The following is a 15170-nucleotide window of genomic DNA, read 5'->3' on the forward strand; positions in this document are numbered from 1 at the left end:
ATAACAATAACTATTGTTACTGTTATTGTTTTAATTACAATTACAATAGTCCTAACCCAAGACCCGGCGAACCTGCACAAGTTTAAAAAATGGCATCTTTTAACAGCGATTTCGAGACAAATAGTGATTTAGAATGTTTGTTTGACGTGGTTGAAGGAGGATTTTTGAACAATGACATTAACTTAGTTACAGATATAGATTCTATTGTTTCTGATATCGATATTTATAGAGATAATGTCGAACAACATGCATGCATTCAGTGTCCCAAAGTTTACAAGACAATTAGAGGTTTAAAGAGACACATTGCATCGAAGCATATTTTAGAGAGTTTTGAAATAGGTTCTTCCAAAATGTATAATACATTGTCACCACTAAAGCTGAAAAGCATAGTTGAAGAATGTGCAAGTTTATTGCAAATGGACATGTATCTGCTATTTGATATAAGAAAACAGTTCTCATGTGAGAAATTTAGTTTTTCAAAAGATGATGCTGAAAATTTTTGGCAAAAGTTAAAACCAATAATAGAAAAGTTTAATGGCAATAGTGATTTATTTTATCAAGATTATTATGGATTGTTGAGCGAAAATCTACTAGCTTCTTACTTCAGCGACTTAACTTTGAGTAATACACTACTCACTGAAATGTCTTCTCTTATATTAAACAATCTTTCTGATATAAAACCAAATACTATTGAATCTGTAAATACAACTCAGGAAATAACTGATATAGAGAGAAAGAGTTTACAATATCTTATTGGATATATTTTTCAGAGAGTGTATACTAAATTCAAAAGTAGTAAAAGTGTATGTAAGTATAGCCAACAGTGTGTTTCAATTTTACTGCGCTGCAGGGTTATGGAAGATGATACTCAGACACTTGTAAATATTAGAGATAGAGGGGGTTTGTGGAAAGTAAACAATGTAATTCAAGATCTTTTTCTGACATGCGAGAATATTTTTCGTAGAAAAACAACACAAGTTTTTTCAAAACTAGATCCTGAAGTTCTAATTGAGTCCATGTTGACAAATTATATTGTTTTATCCTTTTATAAACAAGTTTGCAATGATCCAGAATCAACTGAAGTTAGTAAGAATTTGCTAGAACACTTCATTACATTATTTGTAAGAGTTCGTTCCTTTTCTTATGCCAAAGACATTATTGAAAAACATAAGATGAGAAAGAAAACCTGCAAGACTCATTAATTGCGATGCGAAATAAAGAAAGCAAGTGAAGGAAATTAACATAAATATTGAACATAAAAGGCTATTTTCATAGCCACATATCTTTTTAAAGCATTAATGGCATAAAACTACTTTAATTCTGTTTAAAATTTTCCTTAATAGTTACTTAATTTATTAAGATGGTACTTCAATAAACTTTTTGTTAGCTTTTTGTTGTAAATCTTATAGTAAATTCAGGGTTATGATCAATTGCGTATTTATATATTTATATATATATATATATATATATATATATATATATATATATATATATATATATATATATATATATATATATATATATATATATATATATATATATATATATATATATATATATATATATATATATATATATATATATATATATATATATATATATATATATATATATATATATATATACTTCCAAAATAGTTTTCAAGGTCATCTTGGCAGAATCTTTCAGAAAATAAAAATCGAACACCATTTTCAAGTAAAAATTTAACAACTGCTTTGAATGAATGCACTGTAATCTGCAAACCTTCATAAGTTTGAGAAGAAATAAACATTTTTGATTTTGAGTTCTCATCAAAACTTCCTTCTCGCTGATCTATAGATTCTTTCCACAATTTAAAGTATAAGAGGAAGTTATCTAACCAAGCAAATCTTGAATCATCTACTGATTTATTTATTAAGGTTTTAAAAATGCTTTTCTTTTTGTTATATGCTCAACACTGTTCTTTACATTCAAACAATCAAAAAACATATCCATCATTAAACAAAATTCTGCAGTTCCAGCAGCTTCTGGTGGTCCAAACTGCTTTACAACATTTCCTACCGTTTTGCTCAATACTTGGGAGGCAAGACGTACCCTCATCACAGAATATGGTGTTAAGTTTACATGATCGCTTGTTAGTTTAGGAACAAGTTTTAAACCTCTTTCTAAATCAGAATTGTAAAATGTTGAAATATGATTCCAAAGAAGAAAAAATCCACTATTCCACATGTAGCTTGATTTACATCCAGAGCCAGAATTACTTAGGCAGTTTCGAGAAGTTTTGATTAGATGAGGAACATCTGCAAAAAAAAAGATGAATCTATTATCATTACTAAATAAGTTTTTAGTGCGATATATAATGTTTTTCCCTGAGCCACCATCTAATTTTTTATGCATTTTAAAAAACTTCCTATTTGGAGATGCACCATCTGCAGTTGCAGCTATAACTTTCAAATTTATACTCTCCAGATAACGCACTGCTTTCCAAAATATTGGCATAAGTTCTGTTGATGTTACTCCAGTTGTAGCAAATGTTGCTAGACTATAGGAAAGTGGGTTTACTATACTTTTAACATGAAAAACTAAAACATAAGAGGCTAGCTCTCTCACATTTTTAAGTGTTGCATAGTTAGTTTGAATATCTCCTAAATCTACAAATCCAATTAACTCACCAGAGTATTTATCCCAAACCAAATCTTCTTGAACTTTCATTTCATCAAATAGAATTGTAACAAATTGTTCAGAACTATAGAAGTTAGAAGTTTTATTTGCAAGATCATTAATGACTTGAGGATTAAAACCTCTTGAAGGATATATATAATTTTTGTAGTCTCTCAAGGTGCGTAAACTTGGAAGAACTAAAAATCCTGAACCAGTCTTACTATCAAAACGCAAATCAGAATATGCTGACAAAGATTTAGCTGCTAAATTGGGACAAAATTTTATTATCATTGGATGATACTTAACACTACAGGGACTAGAAGCTTTAATATAATTTTGCTGCTCATTCCAAAATAGTTTCATGAAGTCTGGAATATTTTTTTGATTAAAACAAGAGTACAATGTTTTAAGGTCTTGATCAAGCTCTAAATTAACTTTTTCACTTTCCATTTTCAAAACTGTTTTCATATGTTCAATCTGATTTTCCAACTGTTTGCATTTTAAACGATGTTGTTGCAAACTTAATTTAATTCGTTCGGTGGAGGTAAATTTAAGAGGAGTACTCAGCTTTGCAGGTTGGTTTAAAGTTTTATTTTTACTATTTACTTCATAATTAGTTTTAAGTTGCAATGAATGGCATGAATAACAACAATTCTGGGATTTTATTAAAATATTACAATTAAGTGAACGATAAAACTCATCTTGATTTAATCTAGGTTTAAGAGGAAGTTGCTTAAAAAGTAAGTAGCTAAATTTTTTAGTTATAACATTTTTTCAAATTTAAAGTTTTGGTTGATTAAGTCTAAACTTTTTACTTCAACACCAGGACAAAGTACAAGAGACTCAATATGACTTATAAATTTTAATAAAGAAACATTTAAAAAAGATCCTTTATATTGAAGGTACAAAAGATTATCTACTGGTAACATCCAACCAAAAATTCTTATACAATAGTCTAGCAACTCGTCGACATAAATTTCATACTTTGGTAAAATATGTTCTGGAGAATTACAAGTAATTACTGCAAATCTATCATCCAAAGAAATTTTCCAACAATCACCAAGAGAGAGCTTTAAAATACGTTTTGTAAAATCATCAAAAGATTTGTAACATGACGGTGTAGTTCGAGAAATTAACTCTTGCGTCACTAAAAACTCCTCACGTTTGTAATGGATATTGAACTTCGCTGTGGTTGATTACTTTTCTTGGGGAGATTTAGAGTTGGCAATGCTCCATCCTTTAAAATTTTTCGAGATGAGTAAACCCAAAATTGATCTTCAGTAAAGTGAAGCTCACAAATATAAAGGTTGAAGGAATCAATTCGCTTTTTCAAAGAATCATCGATGAGTCTGTCTCTAGTAATTACGTTAATAAGCTCATTTCTCCATTTCTTATTTGCATCATTAGTTGGAGTAGGAACTTTGAAAATGCTGATACCTTTGTGTCTTCTTGAAGTTGAACAACCAAATATTGCACAATTTTCACCAGGCATATCAAAAAAATCAATTTCAATAAAAACAGAAAGACAACTTAAAAAAATGACAGGCAATTGCTATCAACAACCATCTTTTTGTACAGGTTCGGAAGTCCGGAAACGAGAAAAAACAGTATGAAAGAGTTAAAACAATGCGCTATTGTTCGCTTCCGAACTATATCTTTCTTATAACTATGATCTTTCTTATAACTATGAATTGAATTAAAAGAATTTTTTCTTTTTGTTAAAAAGTTTCTAGCGAGAACAAAGCATGCAGGTGAATTGAAAGCGTTGTTTGATCTTTTGTTTAAAAATATGAAGATGGTGAGTTTGAGCATTAGCAAAGAAGGCATTCATATGAAGACAAAAACCATCATTAATTTGATGTTTGAAGTGGATCTTTTAGCTGATCAGTTTGATGAGTATGTGTTTAATTTTGAGGAGCAGTTGTATATTGGCATTGAGAGTTATATCGGCAATGCGTTTAAAGCGATGAAAAATGACAGCACGGTGACGCTTTCGATAGTTAATCCTGGCACTTTAGTGATTGATGTAAAATCTTCAGAAAATTTTGAGTACAGTATTAAGGTGGTGACGGAGAGCGTTCAAAAAGTGTTTTTTCTTAATTATTATGCATATGACGTAGAGTCTCAGAGGAGAATTATGGTTTCAAGATTCAGCGACATGTGCAAGATGATTAAGCCTATCTGAATTCAGCGTGACCAGGGAAAAAGGACTGTTGACATTTTTAATGGAGACTCAAGGTATTTTTTCAGAAAACTTCAAGTTTGGCGAGGAGGATTTGTCGGATAAAATGCAAGTCCATTGCGTGCATCGGTCAGAGCAGCTGTATCGAATTTCAAAGATGGTTTCATTTTCGAGCGTGATTGACGTGTTTGCGGAGAAGGATAAGCCGCTAATAATTTCATCCACTGGTAAAATTGGAATGGTGAAAGTGTATTTTCTTTGAATTTTTTTTTTTTATTTTTGCAAGAATAAAAAATTTTTAAAAATTAAAGAATTAAATTTAAAACGGGGATGCTTGAAAAGGGAGAATTGGGTCCGAGCAATAAACCGGATGCAACGGATTCATGTCCTTTACCGCTTTTTAAGAAGAGTCCGTCTCCATGGACATTTTTAGACCATGGACTTATAATTAATCTAGGTCCTGCTGCAGTCAATTTAAGTCCTGTTCCATTTTTGTTCATGTAAACAACGCCTCGCCCAGCAATTTTATCCACCAAGGCAGAACCGGCAGAGGAGCCTACACCTGCAAGCAGACCGGTAGCAAGAGCTGGAACGACTCTTGTGGCGAGAGTGCTTCCGAGCATTCCTAATAAGGGAAGTAATGCACCAATAAATCCTCCTTCTATTTTTGCGTTGTGCATGAGCTGTCTTTTGCTTAGTTTAAGTGTGATGCCTTTTCCAATGCTGTACGCTTTTTTAATTTTCTTCAGTTGAGACTTTGTCACTGCCAGGGCGTGATTTCCGTCCAAGTCTTGATAAGAGAGCCTTATACTGACGTCTTTTTCTTCTTGAATGGCTTTTTTCTTATACTGACGTCTTTTTCTTCTTGAATCAGCTTGACCCTGTGAAATATATAATTTATTTTTTTGATAATTGCTCATTTTTTTAACAAAAGAAATTTTTTTTCGAATCACCGATCGACAGCACTGCTCGTGAAAAGGTCTTGCAGCACGGAGGATATTCGTTCTCTGATGTGAAATCTGACGATGATGTCTTCGCCTCTAAAATCGATTAAATGCCCATATTGATCTACAATTTGCGTTTCCATTCTTGAAATTTTGTTCACCTCGACGGGCAAGTAGATCAAGTGGAAAAGCTTTTCGCTGATTTTGTATCCTGGAGGAGCTTCTGGATAAAAAGAGTAAATATCGTTTGTAGTTTTTCCGTCCGAATAAGTCGAGCTGATAATGTCGTTGGTCACTCTGATGACTCCCAATTCTTCAATTCTTACAATATTTTCAGACTTGTAGTAGTCGATAACACTTGTCACTTTATCAGGATTCGCCGGATCTTCTTTTTTCTCAACGTATGTGTTTTCTTTTTTGTCGAATCCAAGAAGTGGTGCCAAACTGTTATTGACGTTAAAATCCACCCAATATTTTGTTTTCTAAAGGTTAATGTAGACCTTGAAGTAGTATCGCTTGTTCCAAGAACCACTCCGTCTGATCTGTACAAATTTCCGACTTGCTTTTTCATTTCTTTTTGCAGGTAATCGTTAATATCATTTATTTTATAAGCCCCTTCTTTAACGTAAATGGTGTAGCTATTTGTGCCAGCGTTTGGACTGTACCTTAAAACGTTATTTTTAGATTTGATGTTGATGTAGCTGTGATACGTCTCTAGCCCCACTAAGACCATTTCATACTTTTTGTCAAAGCCCAAATCGATGGGCACGTCAAAGTATGTTCTGATGACGCTGCTTTCTACCTTCGGAGTTTCTTTTTTCGATTTCACAATGAAATAAATTCCAGACATGTTTTTTATACGCTTGGAAAATAAAAATCGTCAAATCCGCTTCTGTATTTTCCATGATCCTTTTTAGAGGAAAAGTCGATGACGGCAAATCCGTGGGGTTGGGACCAGCAGTGTTTGCAGAACATTTTAAATTCTTCTTTTTTCATGTCTACAGCAACGTGGTCTCTGTAAATGTGGTCAATGTTTTTTGAATCCTGTGGAAAGAGACAAATAAAGTTGGCATTTTCTCTAATCGTCTTTCTGGGGAGCATGAAATAGTTTTGAGCCAGCTAGAAGCAGTCGACGTTGGAATGCCTTTCTCGGATGTAATATTTTTCACATTTGTTTTGTTTGGTCAATTGCAGATCGTCAAAGATCATTAAATTGTTTTTCGATGCGTCAAGGTCTTCAGGCTCAGGCACATCGTCAGCTGTTTCAAAAAATTGGCATTCCATGTCTGTTTTTCCGTCCAAATTTTTAAAAATTTCCTCAATGACACATTTAGGGCTCGTGTTTAATTTTTCCATTTTGTTTTGAATGTTGAAAAATTCGAGGATAATTTCTTTCGGCAATTTCTTCTCAAAAGAGCTTTTCAGTATTTTGTATTCAGGCTGGAAAAGGGACTTTCCAAACACCTGCAAGTGGTTATAATCCAACGATCCAGGTCTCAGCAGCAAATTCAGCAGCAACGTTGTTTTTCCACAGCCTGACTTTCCGACGATGATTCCTCTTATACTTCTCGGCAAAAGCTTGTTGTTGTTCCTTTTGCATTTACCGATATTCCATGACAAATCAATGACTTCCATTTTCATTAAAAAAAATTTTTTATATATGTCAAATGTACTGTGTCAAATGCAAAAGAAAAACGGAAACGATTCATTTGAGGAACGAAGTCTCTAGAAAAAACAGAAATATGCTGAAAGGGACTTGCAACGCTTGCGGAACGACAAAATGCAAGTTTGTTCCTTTGCGTGGATCCACAAAAGGGGGAAATTTGGTTGAATCGCTTAACAAACTGTCTAGCAAAATCAAGCTTCTGTGGGCTAAATTCCCAGGAGAAACGCATACTCCAGGCATGAACTTTGCAGGACCTGGCACAAATTTGGACAAAAGACTGACTTCCACCGACATGTATTAGGACTGGAGCAAGCCCGTGGACAGAGTGGACAATGCAGCGTATCACCACGACCTTGCATACAAATATTTCAACGACAGGCAAAACAGGAATATGGCGGATGAAATGATGCTTGAAGAAATTATTTCCATACCCAACCCCACGCCAAAAGAAATCAGTGAGAGAAAAATCATCACTCCAGTGATCAAAGCCAAGGCCAAATTCGGTCTCGGTGTTAAAAAAAAAAAATTCCCACGAGTGATTTGAAATGGACGGATCAGCTTGCAGAGGAGCTTCACAAACCAGTGATTCATCTTTTCAAAAGAAGAAAAGTGATTCTGAATGACATTGATGAATTATGGGCTGCAGATTTGGTTGACATGCAATCGTTTTCAAAATTCAACAACGGCGTAAAATACTTGCTTATGGTGATTGATATGTTTTCAAAGTATGGATGGATAAGGGTGCACCCTTATGATAAGGGTGCAGAAGTAAGGGTGCACCCTTAAAAAGCAAAACGGGTCTTGATGTGGCTGAAACTTTCAGTAAAATCTTCGAAAAAAGAAAGTGCTCCAAAATGTGGGTGGACAAAGGAAAAGAATTTTATAACAAGCATGTGAAAGCGCTAAGCGTGCAATTATACTCCACTGAAAATGAAGAGAAAATTGCGTCGTCGAACGATGGAATTGAACGATGAAAGAGAAAATGTTTAAATACTTTTTAGCCAACAACACCAATAAATACATTGACGTTTTAAATGAAATGGTAAGCAGCTACAACAACACAAAGTACTCTTCCATTAAAATGACTCCTGCTGAAGCCAGTGAAGAAAAGAATAAAAATAAGGTCTGGATGAACCTGTATGGAAAGGTGCAAACAGAAAAACAACAACCAAAGTTTTCCATAGGCGACAAAGTGAAGATTACTAAAAAGAAGTCCAACTTTGAAAAAGGGTACACGCCGAGATGGACTGAGGTGGTTTTCACAGTGTCAAAAATTCAGTACACGGATCCACCTACATATAAAATCATCAACGCTAATGGCGAAGAAATTTAAGACCAAAGCACCATTACTGGAGACTTGGATTAAAATTCCCACAAATTGCTCAATGTCACTGATCCGACCAATTTAAAAGACGCTACGACAAAAGGGTATGTCGACACTAAAGTGGCTTACATCAATATCTTTTACACAGACATTAACATGACGTCGCACAAATTGACAAAAAAATTACGTGGAAACGCATTCAGGGGGAACTTCAGCGGGAACGGCGTACTTGGATTTAAATTCTCATAAATTGATTAATGTGTTCGACCCTTCAAACTTGCAAGACGGGGCGACAAAAAGTTATGTGGACGTTTTGTCACAAAAATCCAACTTTTTAGGACTTGTTCCAAATTCGAGCATTTCATCCTTGGGGTTAAAGTCGCAAATTGTAGCAGGATTAACCACCACAACAGTTTTCAGCTATTCGGACGGTCCTGGAGTTCTAAGAAGGTTATGGCTGGCTTTTTATGGAACCGGAACAAACGTCCCTAGGCAAGTTTTCATTCGTTTTCATTCATTTTCATATTTGCAGATGGACAAATTAGAGTGGGGAATTATTCAACAACCACTGAAGGAATAGGCGTGGACACCACTGCCCTTGCTTGCGAATTGATCTTCTCCCCTCTCGGCGGACCGTTTTACGCAAACTCTTTGCAAGAATGTAACGTTTTCAGCACCACTTCGTTGGGAGGATATTTTACCGTCGACTTACCGTTTACAACAAGCTCGAGCATCCAATTGGTCAATAATAATGCTGCGGCAATCACCTACTGGATTCAGCCCTTTATTTCTACATTCACCACCATCCTTCCTCTTCTCTCCTCCGTTAAATTGTACGCGAGGACGTTCAGGTACCACAACTTATGGAAACGAATATGTGCTGCTGAACACCACAGGAAAAAATAATAGCGTTTTTCTTAAATACATCAGGATGCACGTCGTTGGCGCCTCTGGAAACTGGTGGAAGTCTAGAGTCAGAATGTACGACGGCAATTTGCCTCCTGGCAACGACACCGTCCTTAGTCCATGGAACACTTACAGTGCAAACAATTACACCACTTTCCCTGGGTATGACGTAGACAGCAAATGCATCTTTTCCTCGTCTGGACTGGAAGATTTTTACTTGTCTTCATGGAACGGTTCAAACATATCCTCGTTTAACAACAAATTGACAGGACTGCTGTACCAATCCACCGCCTCCATTGGTTCCACTACCACCATTTCGTTTTACAGAAATTTCGCTGAAGCGGACTCTATGCCAAGCGTTTCCACCGACAGTAGGCTCGTCGTCACGCTCAACTCTTACGACGCGCAAGTCGGCCAATCTGGAAGCTTTTACCTTCTCCTCGGCTAGGTGTATTATTACGCCTAAGGTTCAGCTCAAGCAAGAAAAATATTCTGCAAAATTGCATAAATAAATTTCAGTACAAATGAAAAAATGCCGTCTCCCATTCGAGATTCTTTTTCCATTGAAAAATTTGATCCTGAAATTGGAAGAAATGTCATTCACGTCTTCAGAACAAAGAAAGGTAAATTTTTAAGAGCACTGAGAACTAGAGAAAGAATGTTATATAGATCGATTCTCGAAAAACGAAAAGAAGAAGAAGAATACATCGCCAGACAAAATGCAAGAACCTTCAAAAAAAAATGATCAAAAAAAAAAAAAATTTTTTAAAAACAAAAAGATGCAGCGTGTGAGAAAGATTCATTTTGATGAAAGCAAAAGATGGACCCTGTTTTTCGATAAGCCTTTAGCGCACCCTCCGAAGAAAGTGCAAGATACGAAATATTTGCGCAAAAAGACATTAAATTAAATCGATTTTCTCATCAGAAAATTGCTTTTATGTTTGGAATTGAGAGCGGAATGGCTTTGGTGAATTTGAGGCAGAGCATCAATTTAAAGCTGGATTATTTCAATCACAGCCTGACTATTTCAGAGCCGGTGGATAACGTCATTATGGAAATTCACAACAACAGCGATAAGGACATCATTGTTAAAGAAGGCGAAAGTTTATGCTTTGTGAATTTTGTTTAAAAAAAAATTATTTTTTTTCGCTTAATAAAAATGGAATGTAAATGTGTGTATCCAGTTCTTCCAACGGCTCCGGCAGACGAAGGGCACGTTTACCGCCTTTAAAAAACAAGCGAGATCCAAAAAGAAATGGAGGACGAAAAAGCAAATAGAATGGCTCTCAGAAAAAAGTACCATCGCGCTTTCAGAATTATTTCGAATGTGGACAATTCGCTGCAGATGTTGTTCATTGCTCTGGGGACGGCTGGAATTAGTCTTTTGTCTACCATTATTGCCAGTCCAGCGGCGATTGCGTGCGAGGGTGTTGCCATTGGAGTGGGGTTTTTATCCATTGTCGGAGGTCAAGTGAACAAAAAGCTGGCATTAAAAGCGGAAAAGCATGAAAAATTGAAAATTCTTGCAGAGTCAAAATTAAACACCATCAACAGCCTGATTTCAAAAGCTCTCATGGATGGAAAAATAAGCGATTCAGAGTACGAGCTGATTTTGAGCGAGCTTCAAAAATTTAAATCCATGACGGAAGAGATAAGGACAAATACTAAAATAGGCATAGACAAACTGACCAAAGAGTCGCTGACTCTTTGGTCTTTTACTCTTGATGCTCTTGACGGTAAATCAACTACAGTAAAATCTAAAAGTTTGCTCAAATTTCGAAGAAACGTTAGAAAACTTCCAAAGGAATACAAAATGGGTTTCAAAGTAATTCTTGAAAAAATGACACTTTTTCAAGTGCTTGAAATTATAGAGAAAGTTATTAATTTGCATAATTCTTTTGAAGGTAAAAGTTATCATCCTAAAGGAATTGAAATGGGTCGTACTTTCATTAAAAATGTAGAGAAAATGGGAATATAAGTAGAATTTTTAATTCTTTCCACTGGAGAATTAAAAAATTGAATTGACTTAAATAAATTTTTACACAAATGAAAAAGATGATTTACACGAGAAAGGTTTTGAAAAAGTTGTTGAAAGAAAACAATGTTTCGAAAACGTCAGACACTTTGGTAGCGTTGACACTGATCGCGATTGATAACAATCTGATCGATAAAAATGTGCTAATGGAAAAAACGAGAGAAAAAAAGCCTGTGGGGAGACCGAAAGTACTTGAAAAAAAAGTAAAACCACCGAAGGAAAGAAAGGCCATTGACCCTAAATGGAAAAGGTTAGAAAACATCAGAAATAATCCTTATATTTTAAAACTGACCCACATTGAAACGGGTGAAGTGATTGAATACAAATCTGCTTACAAATTGAGAAAAGCTACTGGAAAAAACTGGCAATACTTTGAAAATCGAGACAGGTATAAATTAGAAATTATTAAGAGACCTGAAAAAACGGTATGAAATTTAAATTCTATTTTTTGGAAATTTAAATTATCTTGCTGAAAATTTTTTTTAAAAATTGAAAATGGCTTAAATAATTTTTTTTCTTTATTAAAAATGGAAGATAAAACGTTAAAAGAATTGCGAAAATACGCCAAAGACCGAAAAATAAAATATTATAACAAGATGAAAAAGACCGATCTTGTTGAAGCTCTTAGGCCTCAAAAACCGGTGCCTGCTCCGCGACCGGTGCCTGCTCCGCGACCGGTACCTAGAGATCTAATAACTTTTGACGATACTGTCGTTATTACACCAAAAACTGCTAGACCGGTGCCTGCTCCACGTCCTGCTTGACCGTTGCCTGCTCCGAGACATATCCTTGACAAGTCTGTTGTAGATTCTTCTCCCGTCATCGCACCTAGGCCGGTTCCTGCATCAAGACCTGGTTTGTTTTCAAGGTTAATGACGGTTGCAAAAAATGTGTTTACCAATGGTTTTAACCATGTGCATGCGCTCCTTGATCCATACATTCCAGGGCGGTGAAGAAAAAAGCGATGTGGGGAACGAAGTGCGAAAAAAAGTAGACTCTCTCAAATCAATGGCTCTCAAATCCATTGCGCGCGCAGCAGTTTACAAACCTCTCATTCATTTTACATTGTCCAATTCAGCTCTAAGATATGTCACCAAGCAATTTTCGCATCAAGTCGCTGGAAATTATCAAGACGCCTCTGCCTTTTTAGACTTGGCAAAAGAGCCAGCGATGAAAATACTAAGCGAAAACAGAAATACAAAAGTAAACCTTGTTTTAAAATGTAAAATGACGCGTGTGAACATTGCCACTGGACAGGAAACCACTCGCACTGTATCCTTTCCATCTAAATATGAAATTGTACTAGAGGCTACGAATTTGGGGGAGACGTATGACAGAGCGAAAGAAGGAATTCTGGAGAACATGACTAATTAAAGCAAGGAAGGATCGAATTGGAAAGTGTCCACCATTTTAAGAATGGACATTAACATGATCAATTACAATCCCCTCAGCGCTTCGTCATGGATAAAGCTTGACCCGTTTCTGAAGAGCAAAAAGGCAATTGAAAAGTCAATATGAAAGTCAATATGAAAAACAAAACTAACAATGAATGCTTTAAATGGAGCGTCACCAGGGCGCTGAACATAAAAGAGGATCACAATGAAAGGATTGACGAAGACTTGATTGAAAAGTCAGTATAGTTAAATTGGGAAGGAATTGATTTTCCAACCCCTCTTCCTCAAATCAAAAAGTTTGAAAAAAAAAATAAGGGCATTAGCGTAAACGTTTATGGATTCGAAAACAAAAAGCCTTACCCTTTACGAATATCGAAACATTGCAATAGAGTGAAAGAAATTAACTTGCTACTCATTTCAAACGAAGACATCAACCATTATTGTTTGATCAAAAGTCTTGAAAGTCGATTTGCTTCCTCACACACATCAGCACATGAGCACAAAAAATATTTTTGCAGAAATTGCCTACAAGGTTACAACTCTGAAGAAGCGCGCTCCAAGCATTGGACTTACTGCAAAGACCACAGCTCGGTCAGAATCGAACTTCCTGAAAAGAATACGTTCATTAAATTTACCAACAAAAACAAGTCAATGAGGGCTCCGTTTGTGGTGTATGCCGACTTTGAAAGTTTCATTAAGCCCGTTAATACAGATGTTGAGTATGATAATAAAAAGTCTTACACAAAACAGTTTCAAAAGCACACTCCGAGCTCCTTCTGCTATCTAGTTAAATACTTCGACGAAACCGTTTATTAAGGAAAGCCTGTCACTTTCACAGCAACAAACGAAAATAACGACGTTACACAAAAATTCGTGGACATGCTCGAAACAGACCTTACAGAGATTTTCAACAAGATTGATTTTAAAGAAGGTATGGTCATAACCCCTGAAAATGAAAAGGATTTTAAAGCTGCGACAGTCTGCCACATTTGTGAGGAAGTTCTCGGGAATGACACAACAAACTCGATATTTTCCAGTCAAATGACAGTGTTCTTAATGAAAGAACACTGTCATTTGACTAAAAAATATCGAGGGACCGCTCACAAAAAATGCAACTTGGAATATCAAATTCCTAAATTCATACCGGTCATTTTCCACAATTTGTCCGGTTACGACAGCCACTTGTTCATCAAGAAATTGAACGTTGGTAGAGTAAAATGCATCCCAACAACGAAGAAAAATACATCAGCTTCTCGAAAGAAATTAAAGTAAGAGAGTTTAAAGATAAAGAGGGTAAAACGCGTGAAGTATGGCGAGAATTACAATTTATCGACAGCTTCAAATTTATGGCCTCTAGTTTAGACAGTTTGGCTAAAAATCTGACTAATGACCAATGCAAAAACGTTGCTGAATATTACTCTGGAAAGCAGTTTGATTTATTGCGAAGAAAAGGGGTTTACCCTTACGATTGGGTGGACTCGATTGAAAGGTTTTCTGAAACAAAATTTCCTCCAAAAGAAGCGTTCACCTCCAAGCTCAATGACGAAGGAATAAGCGATGAAGACTATTCACATGGAGAAAATGTGTGGAACGAATTTGGTTGCAAAACTTTCAGAGACTACCATGACCTGTACAACGTCTCTGATGTGCTGATACTGGCGGATGTCAATGAAAACTTTAGGGACATTCGCGAGAAACACTGCAAGCTTGACCCCGCTTGGTATTACACCTCTCCCGGACTAGCATGGGACGCCTGCTTAAAAATGACCAAAATAGAGTTGGAGCTTCTGAGCGATCCAGACATGGTGCTGATGATTAAAAAAGGAATACGCGGTGGAATTAGCATGATTTCAAACCGACTTGGAACTCAAACAATAAATACATAGGCAATTCGTACGAACCTAGCAAAGAGTCCACCTACATCCAGTACTTGGACGCAAACAACTTGTACGGATGGGCTATGAGCAAACCTCTTCCCACTCGCGGTTTCGAATGGATGACTGAAGACGAGCTTTCTAATTGGAAATCCAGACCATGCATTCTAGAAGTTGATTTAAATTACCCTGAAAGTCTTCACGA

General features: G+C 35.8%; 1 protein-coding gene and 1 pseudogene across 1 annotated transcript; one reads left to right on the forward strand and one right to left on the reverse strand.

The window, feature by feature from the left end:
• Nucleotides 1-82: 82 nt before the first annotated feature.
• LOC149882918 (uncharacterized) lies at nucleotides 83-1280 on the forward strand. Its single transcript, XM_090065461.1, has one exon. It carries the CDS (start codon nucleotides 90-92, stop codon nucleotides 1200-1202), a length of 1113 nt encoding a protein of 370 aa, XP_089921587.1. The 5' UTR covers nucleotides 83-89; the 3' UTR covers nucleotides 1203-1280.
• Nucleotides 1281-1355: 75 nt separating this feature from the next.
• Nucleotides 1356-4385, reverse strand: LOC149882919 (uncharacterized; annotated as a pseudogene).
• Nucleotides 4386-15170: the final 10785 nt, after the last annotated feature.

The sequence above is a fragment of the Hydra viridissima genome, unplaced genomic scaffold (genome assembly GCF_058129835.1).
Source record: "Hydra viridissima isolate aposymbiotic clone 2 unplaced genomic scaffold, HvirCarnegie_v1 scaffold_10, whole genome shotgun sequence".
In the NCBI taxonomy this organism is placed as follows: domain Eukaryota; kingdom Metazoa; phylum Cnidaria; class Hydrozoa; order Anthoathecata; family Hydridae; genus Hydra; species Hydra viridissima.

Coding starts and splice junctions, on each gene's coding strand:
- LOC149882918 (XM_090065461.1), top strand. CDS start 90: ATGGCATCTTTTAACAGCGATTTCGAGACAAATAGTGATTTAGAATGT.